We start from the raw sequence: 21,978 nt of genomic DNA on the forward strand, positions 1-21,978 counted from the left end.
TAAATAATATCATTTAATTTCCAGAAAGCAGGTTTTAATAATCTCCCTCAGGGATATGAGACAATGGGGATTGGTTTGTTGAGATATCACACTCAACATACAGTGGGGTAATCTACTGTCAGATTTTAGTTAAACTCTTGTCAGTTGAGTTATTGAATGAGTCTCTGGTCATTTTTTTCTCGTGACAATAAAGAGTGTACTTGACCACATGTGGTTATTTATCAATTACCTAGCTATATTGTTTTTAGACCTTTTGATTGAATCAGAAAGGATTTCGTTCAAAATTGGAAAATGTTTCAAACATCATGACGTATCACGACAGACGGGCATAGTTTTTCGCTGAATTGTGTGTGATTTGAGGGTTCGAGTAGGGAGGGGGAAGGGAAGCGGGGACGCAACCCAGTCTAGCCACCTCCCAGTGTATAAAAACTCAAACTCAACCAACATTCCTTCTCTTTTTGTTACCTGGGTAGGGGCATCAGCAGTGGTCGAGTGAGCGCACAGTAACACCGGTAAGCGCGTTTATCTTATTTAGCCTCTAGTGGTTTTAAAAACAGGCCTAACATGTTAGCACGTTTGTTTTTATAACTTGTTAGACACATTGCGAAAACGTAAGCTATTTCAGATAGTATTTAATGGTGTGGACAATGTTTCAATTAAAGTGAATTTGATGGTGTAGGGATGCTTAACGTTAATCTTTAAGTTACCTTATAAAATGGCGATGTGGTTTTAGTGAACTTCCAAGTTATATTTTGCCGTGGAAAAAACGTTTTTCAATTGGGGAGGGGGAGCTGGGGGGGAAACAAAGGATACTAGAGCGGTGGTCTCTGAGGATGAGTAGGTAGCTAAATGGAATGTCTTCCATGATCAGAATAACTGCACGAAAACCCAGGCGACTGTTGTCTAGTAGGGATAAATTCCTTCTGGATATTTGGAGTTCTTTCTGTAACTCTATACGATGTGGCCTGGAAGTAACACGTGTCGCTTTTGGCCCATGGCCGACTGAGGCCTAACAGTACGTGATCGTAGCTCGCTCGCCCTTTGTCGGATGAGTTTAACGATTGAGTAGTTAGCTGTCAGCTGACCTTTCTCTCGATATAATTTTATCGACAAAAATTATAGAATGCATAGTCTGAGTGACCCGGCGTTTCACCGACGTCAATGTTGCCTAGTTAAGTGGTATCTCTGCTCATTTTATTTCAGAAACGAATTAAGCAACCATGGGAAAGGAAAAGATCCACATTAACATCGTGGTCATTGGCCATGTCGACTCCGGCAAGTCAACCACCACAGGCCATCTGATCTACAAGTGCGGAGGCATTGACAAGAGAACCATTGAAAAGTTCGAGAAGGAAGCAGCTGAGGTAAGCGTTTTTTCTGGTTGTTGGATCTTTCTGTTCTGGTTACGTTACTTTGGATCAAAGATGGCGACGGCAGCTTTTTTTTTAAACTGGTGAAGCCGGCAGGGTGTGGGTAACGAGTGCGCGCATGTGGGATGGTGCTTGCGCAGGCCTAGCGTCGGGTAATGACGATGCACTTTGTGTAATGGCGGCTAAGGACTTTATAGTAGTCATGGCTAGGAGGGATACAGTTTACGTATTTACATCCTATATATTTGTTTTTTACTTAACCCTTTTCCTGACCTTGACATACTTCTCAACCTGCTACAGACAAAAGCTATCCCGCCTAGTCAACATTAATATAATGCATTCTCTACATTTCAGTAGTTGCATACATCAGAATCTGTTAAATTATGCAAATGATTTGGGCCATGTTTCCCAAATCCAATCTAGGCCTAACCCTAAATGAGCTACTTGCTCTATACATTTTTGCTGTGTAGCATAACTTCACTGGTAAAATGAATTATTGAACATAATGTGCCTTTCCTCTAATTTTAGATGGGCAAGGGCTCTTTCAAGTATGCCTGGGTGCTGGACAAGCTGAAGGCTGAGAGGGAGCGTGGTATCACCATTGACATTTCCCTGTGGAAGTTTGAGACTGGCAGGTACTACGTCACAATCATTGATGCCCCTGGACACAGAGATTTCATCAAGAACATGATCACTGGTACCTCTCAGGTAATTGGGCCCACAGTGCAATCAGAATATACTGTAAACCTGACAACTACGGAGTTAGATGATCAAGTGTGTTGGGCTGACATGACTTGTCCCCCCTCAGGCTGATTGCGCTGTGCTGGTTGTTGCTGGTGGTGTGGGTGAGTTTGAGGCTGGTATCTCCAAGAATGGCCAGACCCGTGAGCACGCTCTCCTCGCCTACACTCTGGGAGTGAAGCAGCTCATTGTTGGAGTCAACAAGATGGACTCTACTGAGCCCCCCTACAGCCAGAAGCGGTTTGAGGAGATCCAGAAGGAGGTCACCACCTACATCAAGAAGATTGGCTACAACCCTTCCACCGTTGCCTTTGTGCCCATCTCTGGATGGCATGGGGACAACATGCTGGAAGCCAGCCCCAATGTGAGTAGCCTATCCTCAGTGCATTCTACTACATTGAAAGTCTCACCCTGTCACTTGCATATGTCATGCTTTGTACACAAACAGAAATTCTCCTATTCTAGATGGGCTGGTTCAAGGGATGGAAGGTCGAACGTAAGGATGGTAACGCCAACGGTGTGACTCTGCTGGAGGCCCTGGACTCAATTCTGCCCCCCTCCCGCCCCACAGATAAGCCCCTTCGTCTGCCCCTCCAGGATGTCTACAAAATCGGCGGTAAGAACCAGTCCTGGACTTCATTTTTGTATACGGACTGTATGCTTGCTTCTGCTCTTGATCGTTAATCTATTCTCCCCTGGTTTCCCATCAGGTATTGGAACAGTACCCGTGGGACGTGTGGAGACTGGCACCCTGAAGGCCGGTATGATCGTCACCTTCGCCCCCGCTAATGTCACCACTGAGGTGAAGTCTGTGGAGATGCACCACGAGACCCTGGAATCGGCTATGCCCGGTGACAATGTCGGCTTCAACGTCAAGAACGTGTCCGTCAAGGATATCCGTCGTGGCAACGTGGCTGGAGACAGCAAAAACGACCCCCCAATGGAGGCCGGCACCTTCACCGCTCAGGTAGGCATGCTGTTTAAAATTGTTGGGTGGGAGCTGTCTTCCCTTGACAATTTAATATTTTTCATGCTCTAATCGTCCATGTCTTGTTTTTACAGGTCATCATCCTGAACCACCCTGGCCAGATCTCCCAGGGCTATGCCCCTGTACTGGATTGCCACACTGCTCACATCGCCTGCAAGTTCAGCGAGCTCAAGGAGAAGATTGACCGTCGTTCCGGCAAGAAACTTGAGGATGCCCCCAAGTTCCTGAAGTCTGGAGACGCTGCCATCGTTGACATGATCCCCGGCAAGCCCATGTGTGTGGAGAGCTTCCAGGAATACCCTCCTCTTGGTAAGTAATCCACAAGCCCTCTTACCAAAGACATTGTTCCTTTTTTAAAGATCTATGCTTGGAAAAAGCCTCGTTCCTAATTTTCTGTTTCCCTCAGGTCGTTTCGCTGTGCGTGACATGAGGCAGACTGTTGCTGTTGGTGTCATCAAGGCCGTCGACAAGAAGGCTGCCTCCAGCGGCAAGGTCACCAAATCTGCCGTTAAGGCTGGTAAAAAGTGAATTCTCCTCCCACAGGACGTCCCTCGGGTGGTGGGGTCTCAAAACCTGAGCTCTATACTTAAGGACTGGTTAATGCTGATTAAAACCCATCGTAAAAGTTTTCGCAGGAAAAGAACCCAACGCAGATACACTTTGTCATATGACTGACAGTGCCTCTTTCAGTTACATTTGAGTTAATGGTTTAGAACTGCACCTGTTTGATGCCACAATTAAATTGGAAGAAAGCTGCTGGTAACTAATAAAGGTCTTTAAATGTCTTGACCAAAAAGCTTGCTCTGTCGTTTTCCTTAATCCTTGTTCTTGTTGTAGTTGAGTGGGAGCTGTGCCATAGGGTAGAACAAGTGCAGCACTGTATCTAACTTGGTCTTTGCAGCTGTTTTGACACAAGCTATCCCTGACTGCTGCACGGCTGTGCCCAGTGATGGTTTTTGCTAGCCAATCACCAAGGTGGGGTTACTCTGGCATAACCAATAGCACTTTATTTCTCGTGACACCAGGGCTGTAGCGCCCGCCTCCCACTACACCGGTATAAAAAGAGATGTGGGCTCAAACTCTGTCCTTTTTCTCCGGTCTAAAGCAGGAATACCCGTTATCTGTATTGTTTCAGGTTAGTGAAGAAAATGCTAATTTCAGGATGTAATTGTTACGTAGCTACACTATTTTCCTCAATACTGCTACACTTAAATTGCGGCATGGTTATGAAAGTGTGGCAGCCTCTTTTTTTGGGGGCGCATGATTTTAGGACCGGTCTGATTTGTACAAGATGACTAACTGCATTTTTAAATTTGGGGGTCAGTCTCATTGCAGACACCTTAAAGTTTAGTGGGTAATTTAATTTCGTTCATGGGAAACGACGTTTAACTGAATTGCTGTAATATAGCCTAGCTAGGATTTGAGTAGTCGGCTGTGCACGACTGTCTTCACGGCCGTAGAGCGGGTGTCGTTGATTTGCCTCAACATGGCCGGCTTGCTAGTCTTATGACTGAACATGGAGGGCGGTGGGAGGGGAATGATTTGTGGATAGCACATGGTGCATGAGTCGGTGGCGCCTGTCGGCAATCTGTCGAATTCATTAATTGATTACCCCATTCATTTCTACTGCAGCCATGTCGGCCATGTGTGTATTTTGTGTAAATAAAATTGTACATCGGTAGTTATGTCAGTTTCCTTTTCATCAGTAAATCATGGGAAAGGAAAAGATCCACATCAACATTGTGGTCATTGGCCATGTCGACTCCGGAAAGTCAACCACCACAGGTCATCTGATCTACAAATGCGGAGGCATTGACAAGAGAACCATTGAAAAGTTCGAGAAGGAGGCTGCTGAGGTATGTTTGGGAGCCCTGACATTTTCTAGGGATTCTGAGTTGGCTAATGTTGCTATGAATTGCGATGTTCTATAACGGGTGTGGTTAGAACAGAAAATCCTTCAACTGATTGCTTTGACACGAGCGCCATCTACTGTACCAAATGTATTGTTAGTTGTGGCCATTGTGCACTAAAGGCAAATGGAATATATTGATAAATGTAATTTAATTGATAAATCTTATTTATCAAATTTTTGTCAGTGCATTATGAAGAGTATTGGGGAACACTCAAACACATGAATGTTGGCAAATGGGATTGAGTGATCAGTTTGACTTTAGTCAAGACAAATATGGATGTTGGTAATGGGACTGATTTATTGCTCAGCTAGCAGACGTTTATCTGATAAGGCAGTCATTGTTGGAGTAATTTTGTTGATGGGATGTATTGTTAATTTGCAATTCATGAGTAATACTGTTGTAAATGGATTAAATTGTGATTGAATTTCATTAACTGACAAACTAGTACAAAATTCTATACTTTTGTAGTAGGTGTAATTGGATCGATTTGATCTATAAAAAAACAATACAGAACTGTAGACATCTTAAGTGCAATAAAAGCAAACTTTTCTCTGCTTGTGTAGATGGGCAAGGGCTCTTTCAAGTATGCCTGGGTGCTGGACAAGCTGAAGGCTGAGAGGGAGCGTGGTATCACCATCGACATTTCCCTGTGGAAGTTTGAGACCGCCAAGTACTACGTCACCATCATTGATGCCCCTGGACACAGAGACTTTATCAAGAACATGATCACTGGTACCTCTCAGGTAAAGACGAGCTTTAATGTCCAATTTGTTTCCTAACTGAAAGCATCTATCAGTGGCATTTTACCATAAGGTTTGGAGTGTCAATATCTATGACTTCATCTTCTCAGGCTGATTGCGCTGTGCTGATTGTTGCTGGTGGTGTGGGTGAGTTTGAGGCGGGTATCTCCAAGAACGGCCAGACCCGTGAGCACGCTCTCCTCGCCTACACTCTGGGAGTGAAGCAGCTCATTGTTGGAGTCAACAAGATGGACTCTACTGAGCCCCCCTACAGCCAGAAGCGGTTTGAGGAGATCCAGAAGGAGGTCAGCACCTACATCAAGAAGATTGGCTACAACCCTGCCACCGTTGCCTTTGTTCCCATCTCTGGATGGCATGGGGACAACATGCTGGAGGCTAGCCCCAACGTGAGTAGCCCATCCACACACGGTACACTAAACCACAGCAATGTAGGTCTAGGTGGTTATATGCATAAATGATTAGGGCTGGAACTTTATAGAAGGATAAACTCTGACAGGTAAGCAAGTCTGTGTAATTTTGATCTTGTTTCTTTTGTTGCCCATTGCAGATGGGCTGGTTCAAGGGATGGAAGGTCGAGCGTAAGGAGGGTGGCGCTAGCGGTGTGACCCTTCTGGAGGCTCTGGACTCTATCCTGGCCCCTTCCCGCCCCACTGACAAGCCCCTCCGTCTGCCCCTGCAGGACGTCTACAAAATCGGCGGTAAGAACCAGTCATAGATCAATATGTTTGAATGTACTGGTTATTTTCTTTAGACATGAATGGGTATGTGTCTTGTGGTTAAATACTTGTTTCCCATCAGGTATTGGAACAGTACCCGTGGGCCGTGTGGAGACTGGCACCCTGAAGGCCGGTATGATCGTCACCTTTGCCCCCGCTAATGTCACCACTGAGGTGAAGTCTGTGGAGATGCACCACGAGACCCTGGAAGCGGCTCTCCCCGGTGACAATGTCGGCTTCAACGTCAAGAACGTATCCGTCAAGGATATCCGTCGTGGCAACGTGGCTGGAGACAGCAAGAATGACCCCCCAATGGAGGCCGGCAACTTCACAGCTCAGGTGAGAGATGGAACTGATTTTGAATGTAGTTTTTGGAAAGATAATACAAAATACTAATATTCTAAGTCTACTTTACTACATGTCTCGTTTCTGGCCATAAATTAGAACTTTCATAAAAATATATATATTTTTAAAGTGCACTTTCTGAATTCAGTTTTGCCACGTCCCAACCCCCTTTCACTGTAGTTCTAGAGTCCAGCCCATCCTTATCCAAACTTTACCCCAATCTTCAGGTCATCATCCTGAACCACCCCGGCACCATCTCCCAGGGCTATGCCCCCGTGCTGGATTGCCACACCGCTCACATCGCCTGCAAGTTCAGCGAGCTCAAGGAGAAGATCGACCGTCGTTCCGGCAAGAAGCTTGAGGACAACCCCAAAGCCCTGAAATCTGGAGACGCCGCCATCATTGTCATGGTGCCAGGAAAGCCCATGTGTGTGGAGAGCTTCGCCGCCTACCCTCCCCTTGGTGAGTCACACACCAATGCCTAATGATGACGATTACAGGTTTTATTTATACAGTGCTATTGAAAAATGGAATGTTACGTGGGGATCCCATCACTGTATAGGACCCATCTGGGTAATGCAGCCTTTTGGTGTTGAAAGAATTCTCCACACATTTACTGTTGCATTGCTTGTAAGATCGTGAAGAGATCTTACTTGTCTCAACCTTACAATGTCACTTACAAAAACAGTGAAGTAGGAACTTCAATGACTTCTGGAATATGCTGACACTCCATTTAGCAAAAACACAAAAAATCATTCAGGCCCGTCCAGTAACAATTTCTCTTTACTGTTGCAGGTCGTTTTGCCGTGCGCGACATGAGACAGACCGTTGCCGTTGGTGTCATCAAGGCCGTCGACAAGAAGGCTGCCAGCACTGGCAAGGTGACTAAGTCTGCCATCAAGGCCACCAAAGCCAAATGAATTCCTGCTCCAGACATCCAGCAACAAGACGTGTCACCGGCATCCCATCCTGCAGTGTCTCAGAACCTGAGCTGTCTACTCAAGGACTGGCTAATGCTAATAAAAACCCATCGCAAAAGTTTTCGCAGGAAAGGAAAGCAAATGTTCGAAGAATAATGCTTTAGGGAAAATTATGATTAAACCAAAAATAAAAAAACATGAACATTAACTGCCAAAACGCTGCTGTTTCTTGTTTCTCATAAGCCAAACGCTGAATCAGTTACTGTTGGATACATACTGGTATCTATCATGAAATTATATGTTGTGTTAGAATATGAAAATAAAGTCTGATTTCTGTTGCTGTGAAACGTTGAGCTAGTTGTCAGATTTTGGATTGATTTGCTGAAAACGTTCCATTGGTTTACAATATTGACTACAAACAGAAAATAATACCTATCAATTTCTTTGGGGAATATTCAATAGATATGATTCACTGCCTCGGTTTTTCTCCTTTAAGTTACTTCAGAAATGGAAGTGCTGTTGCTAAACATGTCAATACTGTAGATGCATACTTTCAGAAAAGTGTTTAACCAGTAGGAAATTGTAAACCAGTAAATGTCGGCTACTGTTAAATTATGGGGTTGTGACATAAAGATAAACTAATTGCCAGTGTTTTTTTTCCTTAATATTAAAGCTTTCGCACAAAATGGCAAGCTTTCACGAACCTAGTAGAGCATAACATTTTTATGACGGTACCTATACAATCCTCTGGTGAAAACCTCTCTTACAGTTTTACGTTCAGTATCAACCCGTCACCTGGAATGCATATGTGCGACCCGTAATCCACTGCTAAAAAGACAAAGCAGGGGCAATGCTCTTTTATCTTTGATTCATATGTGACATCAGACTTGGGAAATAGAAAGCGAAAATGGGAATAGTGTCAGGAAACGGGTATATGCTGTCACAGAGAGAAGGAACACAGTAAGTGAGCTGACAAGGAGAAGAGCAATAACGACGTCTCAGTCTGTCACCCTACCAAGCTGATATTTGTGACAAAGACGGCAATAGCAGGTAAATCTTCACAACCCGTGTAACATTTCACAATGGTTGAATAATTATTTAACAATCGGTCTGGGATTATGAATGAAATATCACAAGCGAGGTTGTTTTGAGTAACATGTAGCCTGGGCTGGGGTCATTGTGGTTCGGGTAAGGTCTTGGAAACAACAATTATGTTAATTCCTCATGGCAGGACCTCAGCATTACTTTCGTTGTACTAAAATTACATATAATTTAGTAATTTATTATGATCTCTGTGGTGCTATGTTTATAAGCACTCACTAAAGGTTGAGTGAGGTAGTTTTTATTATTGAGCAGTCCTATCCCATATACATTCAACCTAGAAGGAAGAGGATATTCCAATTATATTTATGTCATACATGCAGATATAGTTTCTCTGAATTGATTTGTGTTTGTGTGCGTTGATCAAAGTAGAAAGATGAACAGAAGCACACCTCAGAGGGGATCATCCTCCAGTAGACAGAGCTCAGTTCCATCCGCACCAGACAACTCCACCACGGACCCTCAGAAGGACCCCATCCACCCCCAACCTAGCCTGGGCAGAGAGGCAGAGGAGGGTGGGTTTCTGAATGGAGATGGAGGTAGCCCTATAGAGGACTCTCAGACTGGGGCATTGCTGGGTCAGGATGATGGAAATGCCATTACCCCAGCCACACTCACCTCACACCTCCCTAGGCAGAGACCACACCTGGCAGGTAATAGCACGGTAGACCTGCTCGCTTCAATGCTATTGTTGATTGTCCTCATCTGATGTGTGTATCAGTGTATGTCAAAGATGCTAAGACAATCAGTAACATGTTATATTCATTAATCTAGCCAGAATTGATATTCTGAGTTGAGTGAGTTTTTGCCTCTGAGACAGAAAGATGTTTTGTAGATGAAGTTCATGTGTGCATAATCCTGTAAAACTGGTTGAAAATTACACCATTCATGCTTCAATACTATGCTCATCTGAGACAGTCCAGCCAATACATCAATCTGCCCACAGCCGAGAGCCCCAAACCAGGGGACGAGCTGGCCCCTATCTCCCCAGAGCTGGCCCGCTGGATCAGGGTTCGGGCCCAGGACCTCAAGCTCCGCCAGAGTGACCGCCAGTGGGCCGTGGACCTGGTCAACCATCTCCGGGAAAGCCTGCTAGTCTTCCTCAAGAACAGTGACGAGCAGCCCTACTTCCAGTCAGCCTCTGTGCTCAGCAGTGGTTCATACTACGAGATGGTCAAGGTAACTCACACCATGAGACAGGATATGTCTCTGGCTGGCGGCTCATTTAAAACACACGAACACAAGAGAATAACCCAACAGCAAATTATCTACATTTCCACTTAAGGTGTGTTTTAAAAAACATGGATTAACCTTGAGTGACTGATTAGGCAGTATCGATGAGCCAATACTGCAATATGGCTGCCTGTCCTGCATTACCGGTAAATCTCTTACCCCCTCACCAATGCCCCACCTTAACACTGATAGGAATGTTTAGTGTCCGTCAACAAATTCTTTCCAGAAACATATACAGCAAAATAAAAATCCTCACCCCCAAACATATACAGTTGAAGTCAGAAGTTTACATACACCTTAGCCAAATACATTTAAACTAAGTTTTTTACAATTCCTGACATTTAATCCTAGTAAAAATTCCCTGTCTTAGGTCAGTTAGGATCACCACTTTATTTTAAGGATGTGAAATGTCAGAATAATAGTAGAGAGAATGATTTATTTCAGCTTTTATTTCTTTCATCACTATCCCAGTGGGTCAGAAGTTTATATACACTCAATTAGTATTTGGTAGCATTGCCTTTAAATTGTTTAACTTGGGTCAAACGTTTTGGGTAGCCTTCCACAAGCTTCCCACAATAAGTTGGGTGAATTTTGGCCCATTCCTCCTGGCAGAGCTGGTGTAACGGAGTCAGGTTTGTAGGCCTCCTTGCTCGGACATGCTTTTTCAGTTCTGCCCACAACTTTTCTATAGGATTGAGGTCAGGGCTTTGTGATGGCCACTCCAATACCTTGACTTTGTTGTCCTAAAGCCATTTTGCCACAACTTTGGAAGTATGCTTGGGGTCATTGTCCATTTGGAAGACCCATTTTCGACCAAGCTTTAACTTCCTGACTGATGTCTTGAGATGTTGCTTCAATATATGCACATCATTTTCCTTTCTCATGATGCCATCTATTTTGTGAAGTGCACCAGTCCCTCCTGCAGCAAAGCATCCCCACAACATGATGCTGCCTGCCACCCCTGTGCTTCACGGTTGGGATGGTGTTATTCGGCTTGCAAGCCTCCCCCTTTTTCCTCCAAACATAACGATGGTCATTATGGCCAAACAGTTCTATTTTTGTTTCATCAGACCAGAGGACATTTCTCCAAAAAGTACGATCTTTGTCCCCATATGCAGTTGCAAACCGTAGTCTGGCTTTTTTATGTCCGTTTTGGAGCAGTGGCTTCTTCCTTGCTGAGCGGCCTTTCAGGTTATGTCGATAGAACTCGTTTTACTGTGGCTATAAACTCAGCAAAATAAGAAACGTCCCTTTTTCAGGACCCTGTCTTTCAAAGATAATTCGTAAAAATCCAAATAACTTCACAGATCTTCATTGTAAAGGGATTAAACACTGTTTCCCATGCTTGTTCAATGAACAATAAACAATAAATGAACATGCACCTGTGGAACGGTCGTTAAGACACTAGCAGCTTACAGACGGTAGGCAATTAAGGTCACAGTTATGAAAACTTAGGACACTAAAGACGCCTTTCTGCTGACTCTGAAAAACACCAAAAGAAAGATGCCCAGGGTCCCTGCTCATCTGTGTGAACGTGCCTTAGGCATGCTGCAAGGAGGCATGAGGACTGCAGATGTGGCCAGGGAAATAAATTGCAATGTCCGTACTGTGAGACGCCTAAGACAGCGCTACAGGGAGACAGGACAGACAGATGATCGTCCTCGCAGTGGCAGACCACGTGTAACAACACCTGCACAGGATCGGTACATCCGAACATCGCACCTGTGGGACAGGTACAGGATGGCAACAACAACTGCCCGAGTTACACCAGGAACGCACAATCCCTCCATCAGGGCTCAGACTGTCCGCAATAGCCTGAGAGAGGCTGGACTGAGGGCTTGTAGGCCTGTTGTAAGGCAGGTCCTCACCAGACATCACCGGCAACAACGTTGCCTATGGGCACAAACCCACCGTCGCTGGACCAGACAGGACTGGCAAAAAGTGCTCTTCACTGACCGCGTTACACCGAGGCCTGTAGTCTGGAGCGGGATCGATTTGGAGGTGGAGGGTCTGTCATGGTCTGGGGCGGTGTGTCACAGCATCATCGGACTGAGCCTGTTGTCATTGCAGGCAATCTCAACGCTGTGCGTTACAGGGAAGACATCCTCCTCCCTCATGTGGTACCCTTCCTGCAGGCTCATCCTGAGATGACCCTCCAGCATGACAATGCCACCAGCCATACTACTCGTTCTGTGCGTGACAGAAATGTCAGTGTTCTGCCATGGCCAGCGAAGAACCTGGATCTCTATCCCGTTGAGCACGTCTGGGACCTGTTGGATCGGAGGGTGATTGCTAGGGCCATTCCCCCCAGAAATGTCAGGGAACTTGCAGGTGCCTTGGTGGAAGAGTGGGGCAACATCTCACAGCAAGAACTGGCAAATCTGGTGCAGTCCATGAGGAGGAGATGCACTGCAGTACTTAATGCAGCTGGTGGCCACACCAGATACTGACTGTTACTTTTGATTTTGACCCCCCACTTTGTTCAGGGACACATTATTACATTTCTGTTAATCACATGTCTGTGGAACTTGTTCAGTTTATGTCTCAGTTGTTGAATCTTGTTATGTTCATACAAATATTTACACATGTTAAGTTTGCTGAAAATAAACGCGGTTGACAGTGAGAGGACGTTTCTTTTTTTGCTGAGTTTAGATACTTTTGTACCCGTTTCCTCCAGCATATTCACAAGGTCCTTTGCTGTTGTTCTGGGATTGATTTGCACTTTTCACACCAAAGTACGTTCATCTCTAGGAGACAGAACGCGTCTCCTTCCTGAGCGGTATGACAGCTGTGGGGTCCCAGGGTGTTTATACTTGCGTACTATTGTTTGTACAGATGAATGTGGTACCTTCAGGCGTTTGGAAATTGCTCCCAAGGATGAACCTGACTTGTGGAGGTCTACAATTTGTTTTCTGAGGTCTTGGCTGATTTCTTTATATTTTCCCATGATCTCAAGCAAAGAGGCACTGAGTTTGAAGGTAGGCCTTGAAATACATCCACAGTTACACCTCCAATTGGCTCAAATGATGTCAATTAGCCTATCAGAAGCTTCTAAAGCCAATACATAATTTTCTGGAATTTTCCAAGCTGTTTAAAGGCACAGTCAACTTAGTTTATGTAAACTTCTGACCCACTGGAATTGTGATACAGTGAATTATAAGTTAAATAATCTGTCTGTAAATTTTTTTGGGGAAAATGACTTATGTCATGCCCAAACTCCTAACCGACTTGCCAAAACTATAGTTTGTTAACAAGAAATTTGTGGAGTGGTGGAAAAACGAGTTTTAATGACTCCAATCTAAGTCTATGTAAACTTCCGACTTCAACTGTAGTATCACATACTGTACATAATAGGGAAATATGACATGAAAACATGGAGGTCCTTGTTCTTCTTGTGTTGAATGTCAAGTGTTGCTGTTTGTAAGTTCATCTGGGTCAGTCAAACCTGCCCTTTGCATTCAGTGAGTATACTTTAATTTGATTATAATCCTGTGAATGAAACTAAATAGTAAATAGTACTTATTGCCATTGTGTGCCAACAGATACTCAACCCAAATGAGTTTGACATGATGCTGAAGCTCCAGTCTCCTTCCCGCCTCAAAATGACTGAGCTGGACCAATACCACGGCCTGTTCTACGAAGTCGCCCTATCCCGACCAACCCGTTCCCACATACGGTCTTTCCTTTTGGACGATGGGCTCACCATCTCAGCCAGCAAGATCATAAGTGAAATGCACCGTCTGGTCCGCAAGTTCATCAGCACCTACAGAGGTGTGGTAACTGGTCTATATTCACCTGAGAGTATACGAATGCAGTCATACAAATGCTCACATACCCATAGTGTATATCTTGTACAACTGGTTTGTCTGTAGATGCTATGTTGTTGAGGGGTCAATATGATTATTTGAGCCTTTGAGGTCAGTGGTCGTAGTCCACATCTCCAACCACCTGGGGCATTGTTTTGTCTAAATATGACATGACGTTGCCTGTATGCTTTTGCGTGTTCTTTGATCACCAGTGCCTGGAAATAGCTGGCGTTGGGTTGTGAATAGGAAGCGTCCCAACTCACCAGCGGTGACCCTTTCCCTGTTGGAGGTGGATAATGGGAAACAGGAACTACTTTCTGTGGATGTGGTGCCCGCCCTGGAAGTGCCCTCCTCACAGGGCTGGCCTCTGGCTGCCCGCGCCGGCCCAGATGTGGACAACTGGCTGGGGAAGAAGACCCGGCGCTCTCTCACCCACCAAACTTGCTTCTTTGTGCCCAAGAAACCACCGGGACGAAGCCTTAGTGAGGCAGCTAAAGGTGTGCGGAACATTGTTGTTTTGTGCCAGAGCCATAGGTGCATGACTCTGGATGTGTATCGTTTTTGTGACTGATACATGATTGATACACTGAATGTGAATGATATTTTCCCTTTGATTGAAATGTTGCTGCTTTGTCTCCTGCAGAGAGTTGGAGGATTTCCTTTTCTCACATAGAAAAGGAACTGATCAAGAGTCATGGGAACAAGAGGACCTGCTGTGAGAGCTCTGCCACCAAGTGCTGCCGGTCAGAATTCACTCTACTACACAGTTTACTATCACCTGTGACTCATTTAGCCTAATACTGAACAAATACCTTTATGTGAAGTGATCGATATTATGAACAATACCTCTCTTTCTCTCCTCCTCTCCTTTAGTAAGCAGTGCTTCAAGCTCCTTAAGTGCCTGATCGAGGGACTGAAGCAACGCTACCCTCAAGAGCTGGATGCTCTGTGCTCCTACCACGGGAAGACAGCCTTCCTACACACCCTCTCTATCAGGGCCCAGGACTCCCTGTGGACGCCCCGTCAGCTGCCTGCCTGCTTCATGCACCTCCTAAGGGCCCTGGAGGGCCACGCAAGCAGTGGTCTGCTCCCCCACTTCTTTGTCCCCACCTCCAACCTCTTCGCCCCACCAACCTTCCCGCGCAAAGCTTTGGTGTTTCTGATTGAGGCTCTGGAGGAGCAGAGGAGACAGGGGCTTCCCCTTTTAATGCCCCCGGCTCCTGCCCCACCACTGGCAGTACACTCCCACAGTGACTCCCAGCCCCAGCTTTCCCCTGTTGTACAGCAGACTCCTGTTATCCAGTATCCTGTCATCCTGCCACCCCAAGTTGTTGAGATGAAATCCTTTGAGCAAATGTTCAAAATTGTGGCTCTGGTTGTGGCTCTTGTCTATGTTTGTTACCTCCTGTAGAGGTGTCTGTCCTGCCCGTCGGTGGTAGGAAGGAGGCAGAGACAGTCTATCAACAGCAGATGGGGGTAAAACGACATGCACCTGTAGAAAATGGTATGCCATTTTGAAACAGTATAACATAGGATAGGATTCCAGATTTGTATTTCTCTCTAAATCATGTCTTTGCTCTAGACAAACACAATGAAACATTTAGCCCAAAAGTAAAAATGTTGTATTTGTATATACAGTGCATTCGGGAAGTATTCAGACCCCTTCACTTTTTCCACATTTTGTTCTGTTGCAGCCTTATTCTAAACTGTTCCTCATTAATCTACACACAATACCCCACAATGACAAAACGAAAACAGATTTTTAGAAATGTATAAAAACATAACAAACAGAAATATCTTATTTACATAAGACCCTTTGCTATGATCTCTCGAAATAGAGCTCAGGTGCATCCTGTTTCCATTGATCATCCTTTATATGTTTCTACAACTTGATTGGAGTCCACCTGTGGTAAATTCAGTTGATTGGACATGATTTGGAAAGGAACACACCTGTCTATATAAGGTCCCACAGTTGACAGTGCATGTTAGAGCAAAAACCAAGCCATGAGGTTGAAGGAATTGTCCGAGGAGCTCCGAGACAGGTACCAAAAAATGTCTGCAGCTTTGAAGGTCTCCAAGAACACAGTGGCCTCCATCATTCTTAAATGGAAGAAGTTTGGAACCACCAAGACTCTTCCTAGAGCTGGCCGCCAGGCCAAACTGAGCAATCGGGGGAGAAGGGCCTTGGTCAGGGAGGTGACCAATAACCCGATGGTCACTCCGACAGAGCTGAATGCCAAGTGTCACATCTGGAAGATAACTTGGTCTCTTCCCTACAGGAAAGCATAGTGGTGGCAGCATCATGCTGTGGGGATGTTTTTCAGCGTCAGGGACTGGGTGACTAGTCAGGATCAAGGGAAAGATGAACAGAGCAAAGTACAGTGAGATCCTTGATGAAAACCTGCTCCAGAGCGCTCAGGACCTGACTGGGGCGAAGGTTCAGGTTCCAACAGGAAAATGACCCTGAGCACACAGCCAAGACAACGCAGGAGTGAATTTGGGACAAGTCTCTGAAGGTTCTTGAGTGGCCCAGCCAGTGCCCGGACTTGAACCCGATCTAACATCTGCACAGAGACCTGAAAATAGCTGTGCAGCGAAGCTCCCCATCCAATCTGACAGAGCTTGAGAGGATCTGGGAGAAACTCTCCAAAACAGGTGTGCCCAGCTAGTAGTGTCATACCCAAAAAGACTTGAGGCTGTAATCGCTGCCAAATGTGCTTCAAGAAAGTACTGAGTAAAGGGTCTGAATACTTAAGTACCAACCAATCTGAAGACTAGAGCTGCCACTTTCAAGGAGCGGGACACCAATCCGAACGCTTATAAGAAATCCTGCTATGCCCTCAGACGAACCATCAAACAGGCAAAGTGTCAATACAGAACTAAGATTGGATCCTACTACACTGGCTCTGACACTCGTCGGATGTGGCAGGGCTTGCAAACTATTACGGACTACAAAGGGAAACCCAGCCGCAAGCTGCCCAGTGACGCGAGCCTACCAGACGGTCTAAATACCTGTTATGCTCGCTTTGAGGCAAGCAACACTGAAGCATGCATGAGAGCACCAGCTGTTCCGGATGACTGTGTGAGCAAGACCTTTAAACAGGTCAACATTTACAAGGCCGCGGGGCCAGACGGGTTACCAGGACGTGTACTCAGAGCATGCGCGGACCAACTGGCAAGTGTCTTCACTGATATTTTCAACCTGTCCCTGACCGAGTCTGTAGTACCAACATGTTTCAAGCAGACCGCCATAGTTCCTGTGCACAAGAAAGCGAAGGTAACCTGCCTAAATGACTACTGCCCCGTAGCACTCACGTCAGTAGCCATGAAGTGCTTTGAAAGGCTGGTCATGGCTCACATCAACACCATCATCCTGGAAACCCTAGACCCACTCCAATTTGCATACCGCCCCAACAGATCCACAGATTACTTAATCTCAGTTGCACTCCATACTGCCCTATTCCACCTGGACAAAATTAATACCTATGTGAGAATGCTGTTCATTGACTACAGCTCAGCGTTCGCCACTATAGTGCCCACAAAGTTCATCACTAAGCTAAGGACCCTGGGACTAAACACGTCCCTCTGAAACTGGATCCTTCCTTCCTAAATTTGCGATTTCAAACTTGTTGTGTAATGTTTATGTCCAATGGCCGATGAGCATCAATACATTTTATCTATAATTTATCTTCATAAGACAAGGATTGAAAAGGATTTGCCAGTAGATTGTAGATGTGATTCAAGATGATGACTGCTTGTCTAGCTTGCTAGCTAAGATTTAGAAAGTATGATGTTGACATGATCAGTCCAATCAAAGCCACGGTAGATATAACGTGATTTGATGTCATTTTATCTGTGGCCAATGACCTTGAGCCTTCTTGGATGGGCACTTCTAATGTAACTCTATGGCAGCACCCAAGGGCTTGAATTTTCGAGCTGTCCCCATAGATTTTGTGGTGACGTAGTGTCCCCATGAGTGACAGAACACTGAGCCAATCACGGCGCAAATAGAGGACATTACCAACCCCTAAGGTCCATATTTTCCACTGCTGCCCCACCTCCGCAGAAAGCACTGAGCTAGGCAGAAACACCTGCATTTTGGAGCTGCCTTAGTCCAAAAAAGAGACCATGCAGCTTTATGAACTCAATTTTTTTTTTTTTTAACATTGTTTGCAAACTGATATGTGACACATATTAATGCCAAAATAACATGCAAATCAGGCAAAAAAATACGGATTACATTTTCCACTTGTCATTTTGCTTTAAATAAACAATTTTATTGTGTTCTTGAATCAAAATATTCTTCTATAAGCGCAATTGAATATTGATATATACTGTTTTACTGTACTTTATTATTGAATTTATGCGCCTATGGAACCTTTCTTCAAATGCATGATTTTACGTAGGGCTCATTTATTTAAACACTTCCCTATAAATGCGTTGGCCCGGAAATGTGTCGTCCTCTTCAAGTGATCAAACATGGCGGTGAGTGCAGGTTTTACGCATAAGGAGGCAAGATTTCGCGGTTTACCTTTTAAATCCACAATCATCAGCGTTATAAGGCCAATAACCCATTGTTTTTATAACCAAATATGAGTAGGTTAATGTGCGCTATTGAAACAAAGTTGTATTACGCACAAAATATGCGTCATTTATTTTAATTGAAGCGTATGTTAGGGAAAGTGACATGGCTGTTGAAGTCGAGGTTTCTCTCCGAATATGTTTCTCAGTACTTTGTTACAGTTTACGCGATATCGGTAGAACGTTAACATGCGAACAGTGAAAATATGAACATTCACGAAATTGTAAAATTGACTGCAACATTGTAAACATGATACCTTAGCAAGGCGGCTAGCAGCAGCCGGTGATAAACCAAAGAATATGCACCGGCATGTCCTGTTGGCAGGGATCTGGTTATTTAGCCAGAAAGTTAAAAAACACATTGAATCACGTTTTTGAATATATTTGTCACTGTAAACATGTGTGGCTGTTTGGAAACGGCCTAAATATCGCCAGTTGTGTATCTATTGACATTGACCAGGATTTATTAGCTAATTAATATCGACATGTTGCTATGTTGGCAACTAGTTAGCTACCCAGCCTGGCTGCATAGCGGCAAGCTGATGTAGCTAGCGAAACGTACAAAATGTAATAACGTAACTGTTAACCTCCCAGCCACCTAATGCCAACGTTTGATTTCAACAGGAACAGGGCGAGAAAAAGGAGAACCCCATGCGTGAGCTTCGCATCCGCAAGCTCTGTATGAACATCTGTGTTGGGGAGAGTGGTGACAGACTGACCCGTGCTGCTAAGGTGCTTGAGCAGCTCACAGGCCAGACCCCTGTCTTCTCCAAGGGTAGGCATCCTATGTCTGTTTTGTTTTTGATGTTAATCTGTGGCTGGGTGTTTGATGTGTTACCCTGTCGATTGACACATTGTTGGTGGAAAATGTTTGTGCTTAAGTCTTCCTCCCCCTGTACCCCTCAGCCCGCTACACTGTGCGATCGTTCGGCATTCGCAGAAATGAAAAGATTGCTGTCCACTGTACCGTCCGTGGAGCTAAAGCTGAGGAGATCCTGGAAAAGGGACTCAAGGTGAGTTTTCAATATTTTATACTGTCCATTTACTACACCTATTTATTACAACCACTGCATGAAGTGTTTTGGGATGTGGCTTTGTTGACTGCAAAACTCTTAATCGTCATTAATTTGTCACGGGAATGTTTCTTTTTGACTGACACCCTTTAGGGTAGGGCTTAGTGTAGTGTTAACATCTGCCCCTATTTGTAACTTTCTTGAGTTCCGTATACTTATGGTTAAGTTGTATCACTTGTGTTCATCCTCAGCCAATGGTGATTTGTCAAGGTGTCAACTTTGACCATTGTCCACATGGTTAGCAATGTGTTTAGGCATATTGCCTAATGTTGCAACATGTTACCCCTGCTAAATGGAATACCTCTTCCTTCCAAAGGTGCGTGAGTACGAGTTGAGGAAGAACAACTTCTCCGACACCGGTAACTTTGGCTTTGGCATCCAGGAACACATTGATCTGGGAATAAAGTATGACCCCAGCATCGGTATCTACGGACTGGACTTCTACGTCGTGAGTATTTTAGAATTATGTAAAAAAGGTTTGGTTTTGATTTCACCTGTCAGTTGGGATACGATAGTTTTTTACATGTCTTCTAATCTGAACCACGCTCTTTCTCGCACTCTTTGTTTTCAGGTCCTGGGCAGACCCGGTTTCAGCATTGCTGACAAGAAGCAGAAAACGGGCCGCATCGGTTTCAGGCACCGCATCCGCAAAGAGGAAGCCATGCGCTGGTTCCAGCAGAAGGTGTGGCTCTGTTTTAAAATATATAATTATTCTCTGCTCGACTCATGGTTTTGAATGGGTTCTCTTATACAGGGTGGGTAATCATACTTGCAAATGACTGTTGTGGATGCAGATTATTTGCTGTGTGTTGCCAACCAAAATATCAGGAGTTTTTCACCGACTGTCTGTACCTAGTATCCCAGTTGGATTATATCCACTGTTCTGAGGACCACATGAACTCGGCACTTGTTCCAATTAAACAGTAACGCACTCCTGAGTCTACTAATCAACAATTTGGTCTTCAATGTTGACTTTGATCATTTTGAATTGGCGGTTACTGTTTGGCTGAAATAAAAGCCTGCACTCAGTGCCCCCATGCAGGTATGATTGCCTTCTGCTGCTTGAATGCTGTTGGTAAGAACTCTGCTGACTTGTATTGTATATTAAGGCTGAATGACCTGTGTAATGTGAAATTGACAGCTTTTCTTGTGTGCAGCTTGAGTAGACTTCCTTGCTAAGCATCTAATTGTTGTCTTTTCTTTTTTCAGTATGACGGTATCATCCTCCCCGGGAAGTAAAGGACCATCATTGACCTTGTTTATAACTATAATAAAATGGAAAAATATCAGTCTTTGGTTCTGTGGTCATTGAAGTGATATGAATCATATGCTGAATTTTATGTTCTGAGTAATCCGCATTTATAATTCTGCATAATAGGAAACTGTTGGCAGTAACATGACTCAAAGGACAGACTACAGTAATGGGTCTAGATTCTGGAAAGAATGGAGCTTGCTCCTTACAAGCACATATTAGTATGTTCTTAGTCTGCTCTCAAAATCAGAATACTAGGGGTCTGTTGAGAAGCTTCTGCCTCTGAAGCTCAAATTGTAATTATACCATGGGAAACTAATCAGAATGCATGATGGAGACAATGTATTTGATTCTGAGTGATTGTCCCCGAAGTGTACTTTCCTAATTGCAGCCAGTTGTATTGGAACAGTTTGTGTATGTGGTACTTGGTGTTTCATTCTTCTTGCACATGATGGCAGTATTGGCTCTTAAAATGACTAGTCTGGGATACTATTTTTGGAGGTCACATGGCTTTTGTAATCACGATTTTAAGCGTCGGAGACGAGTTGGTACAGGCATAGGGGAATTTATTCTTCCAAACGCAGTGATGCCATGCCACTTCATCAGTTGGCTATTTTATAGAAAAATGGGCAATGCAGAAATTGTTTCCTGGACTGTGACCACAAGTGAACTCTGAGGTTTGAAATAAGACAGATCCCCTTTGGTCAGTTAGGCTTTATTCAGTGAAATACCAGGGTTACATTGCCTCTGGAATTGTTTGTCTGGACTGACAATGGCTGTTTACACAGGCAGCTCAATTCTGATATTTTTCTACTAATTGGGCAAAAGATCTAAATTGGGCTGCTTATGTAAATGTCAAAAGCACCAACACACACTTACCCTGTGCCAGCAACTCTCAGTAAGACTAACACTGAGTGATTACTCCAATCAAATAAGCCTAATTAGCATCCAATTACATTATGGTTGAGTCCTCATTTACTTGACCCCTATTTTTGCTAGGCAGGTTCCCATCTATGGGAGTTTTACTGATTCCTGGTAGCTTGTCATTGTATCGCCTGGATGGAGATGGCGGAGGTCAACTCGAACAAACACAGGTGAGCTGTAACCCATGGTCTAGATACAAAACATGATCTGAGCCAAATCTTTAAACGGTCATCCATTTCATTTCCGAATCAAAG

The 21,978-nt window shown here is 44.5% G+C and overlaps 4 protein-coding genes across 4 annotated transcripts; all 4 read left to right on the forward strand.

The window, feature by feature from the left end:
- Nucleotides 1-381: 381 nt before the first annotated feature.
- LOC120026862 (elongation factor 1-alpha, oocyte form-like) lies at nt 382-3,895 on the forward strand. Its single transcript, XM_038971577.1, has 8 exons — nt 382-512; nt 1,204-1,364; nt 1,899-2,078; nt 2,179-2,475; nt 2,577-2,727; nt 2,822-3,078; nt 3,174-3,408; nt 3,506-3,895. The coding sequence occupies exons 2-8, from the start codon at nt 1,221-1,223 to the stop codon at nt 3,625-3,627; spliced, it is 1,386 nt and encodes a 461-aa protein (XP_038827505.1). The 5' UTR covers nt 382-512; nt 1,204-1,220; the 3' UTR covers nt 3,628-3,895.
- Nucleotides 3,896-4,011: 116 nt separating this feature from the next.
- LOC120026861 (elongation factor 1-alpha-like) lies at nt 4,012-7,964 on the forward strand. Its single transcript, XM_038971575.1, has 8 exons — nt 4,012-4,234; nt 4,806-4,955; nt 5,576-5,755; nt 5,863-6,159; nt 6,321-6,471; nt 6,572-6,828; nt 7,062-7,296; nt 7,630-7,964. The coding sequence occupies exons 2-8, from the start codon at nt 4,812-4,814 to the stop codon at nt 7,752-7,754; spliced, it is 1,389 nt and encodes a 462-aa protein (XP_038827503.1). The 5' UTR covers nt 4,012-4,234; nt 4,806-4,811; the 3' UTR covers nt 7,755-7,964.
- Nucleotides 7,965-8,704: 740 nt separating this feature from the next.
- LOC120027447 (cyclic GMP-AMP synthase-like) lies at nt 8,705-15,585 on the forward strand. Its single transcript, XM_038972385.1, has 7 exons — nt 8,705-8,804; nt 9,228-9,508; nt 9,802-10,034; nt 13,631-13,859; nt 14,107-14,391; nt 14,538-14,637; nt 14,768-15,585. The coding sequence occupies exons 2-7, from the start codon at nt 9,232-9,234 to the stop codon at nt 15,303-15,305; spliced, it is 1,662 nt and encodes a 553-aa protein (XP_038828313.1). The 5' UTR covers nt 8,705-8,804; nt 9,228-9,231; the 3' UTR covers nt 15,306-15,585.
- A 3,485-nt stretch (nt 15,586-19,070) lies between these two features.
- LOC120026995 (60S ribosomal protein L11) lies at nt 19,071-20,837 on the forward strand. The gene is made up of 5 exons (XM_038971829.1): nt 19,071-19,250; nt 19,382-19,488; nt 19,865-19,996; nt 20,120-20,230; nt 20,758-20,837. The coding sequence occupies exons 1-5, from the start codon at nt 19,127-19,129 to the stop codon at nt 20,785-20,787; spliced, it is 504 nt and encodes a 167-aa protein (XP_038827757.1). The 5' UTR covers nt 19,071-19,126; the 3' UTR covers nt 20,788-20,837.
- The last annotated feature ends 1,141 nt before the right edge of the window (nt 20,838-21,978 follow it).

The sequence above is a fragment of the Salvelinus namaycush genome, chromosome 32 (assembly GCF_016432855.1).
Source record: "Salvelinus namaycush isolate Seneca chromosome 32, SaNama_1.0, whole genome shotgun sequence".
In the NCBI taxonomy this organism is placed as follows: domain Eukaryota; kingdom Metazoa; phylum Chordata; class Actinopteri; order Salmoniformes; family Salmonidae; genus Salvelinus; species Salvelinus namaycush.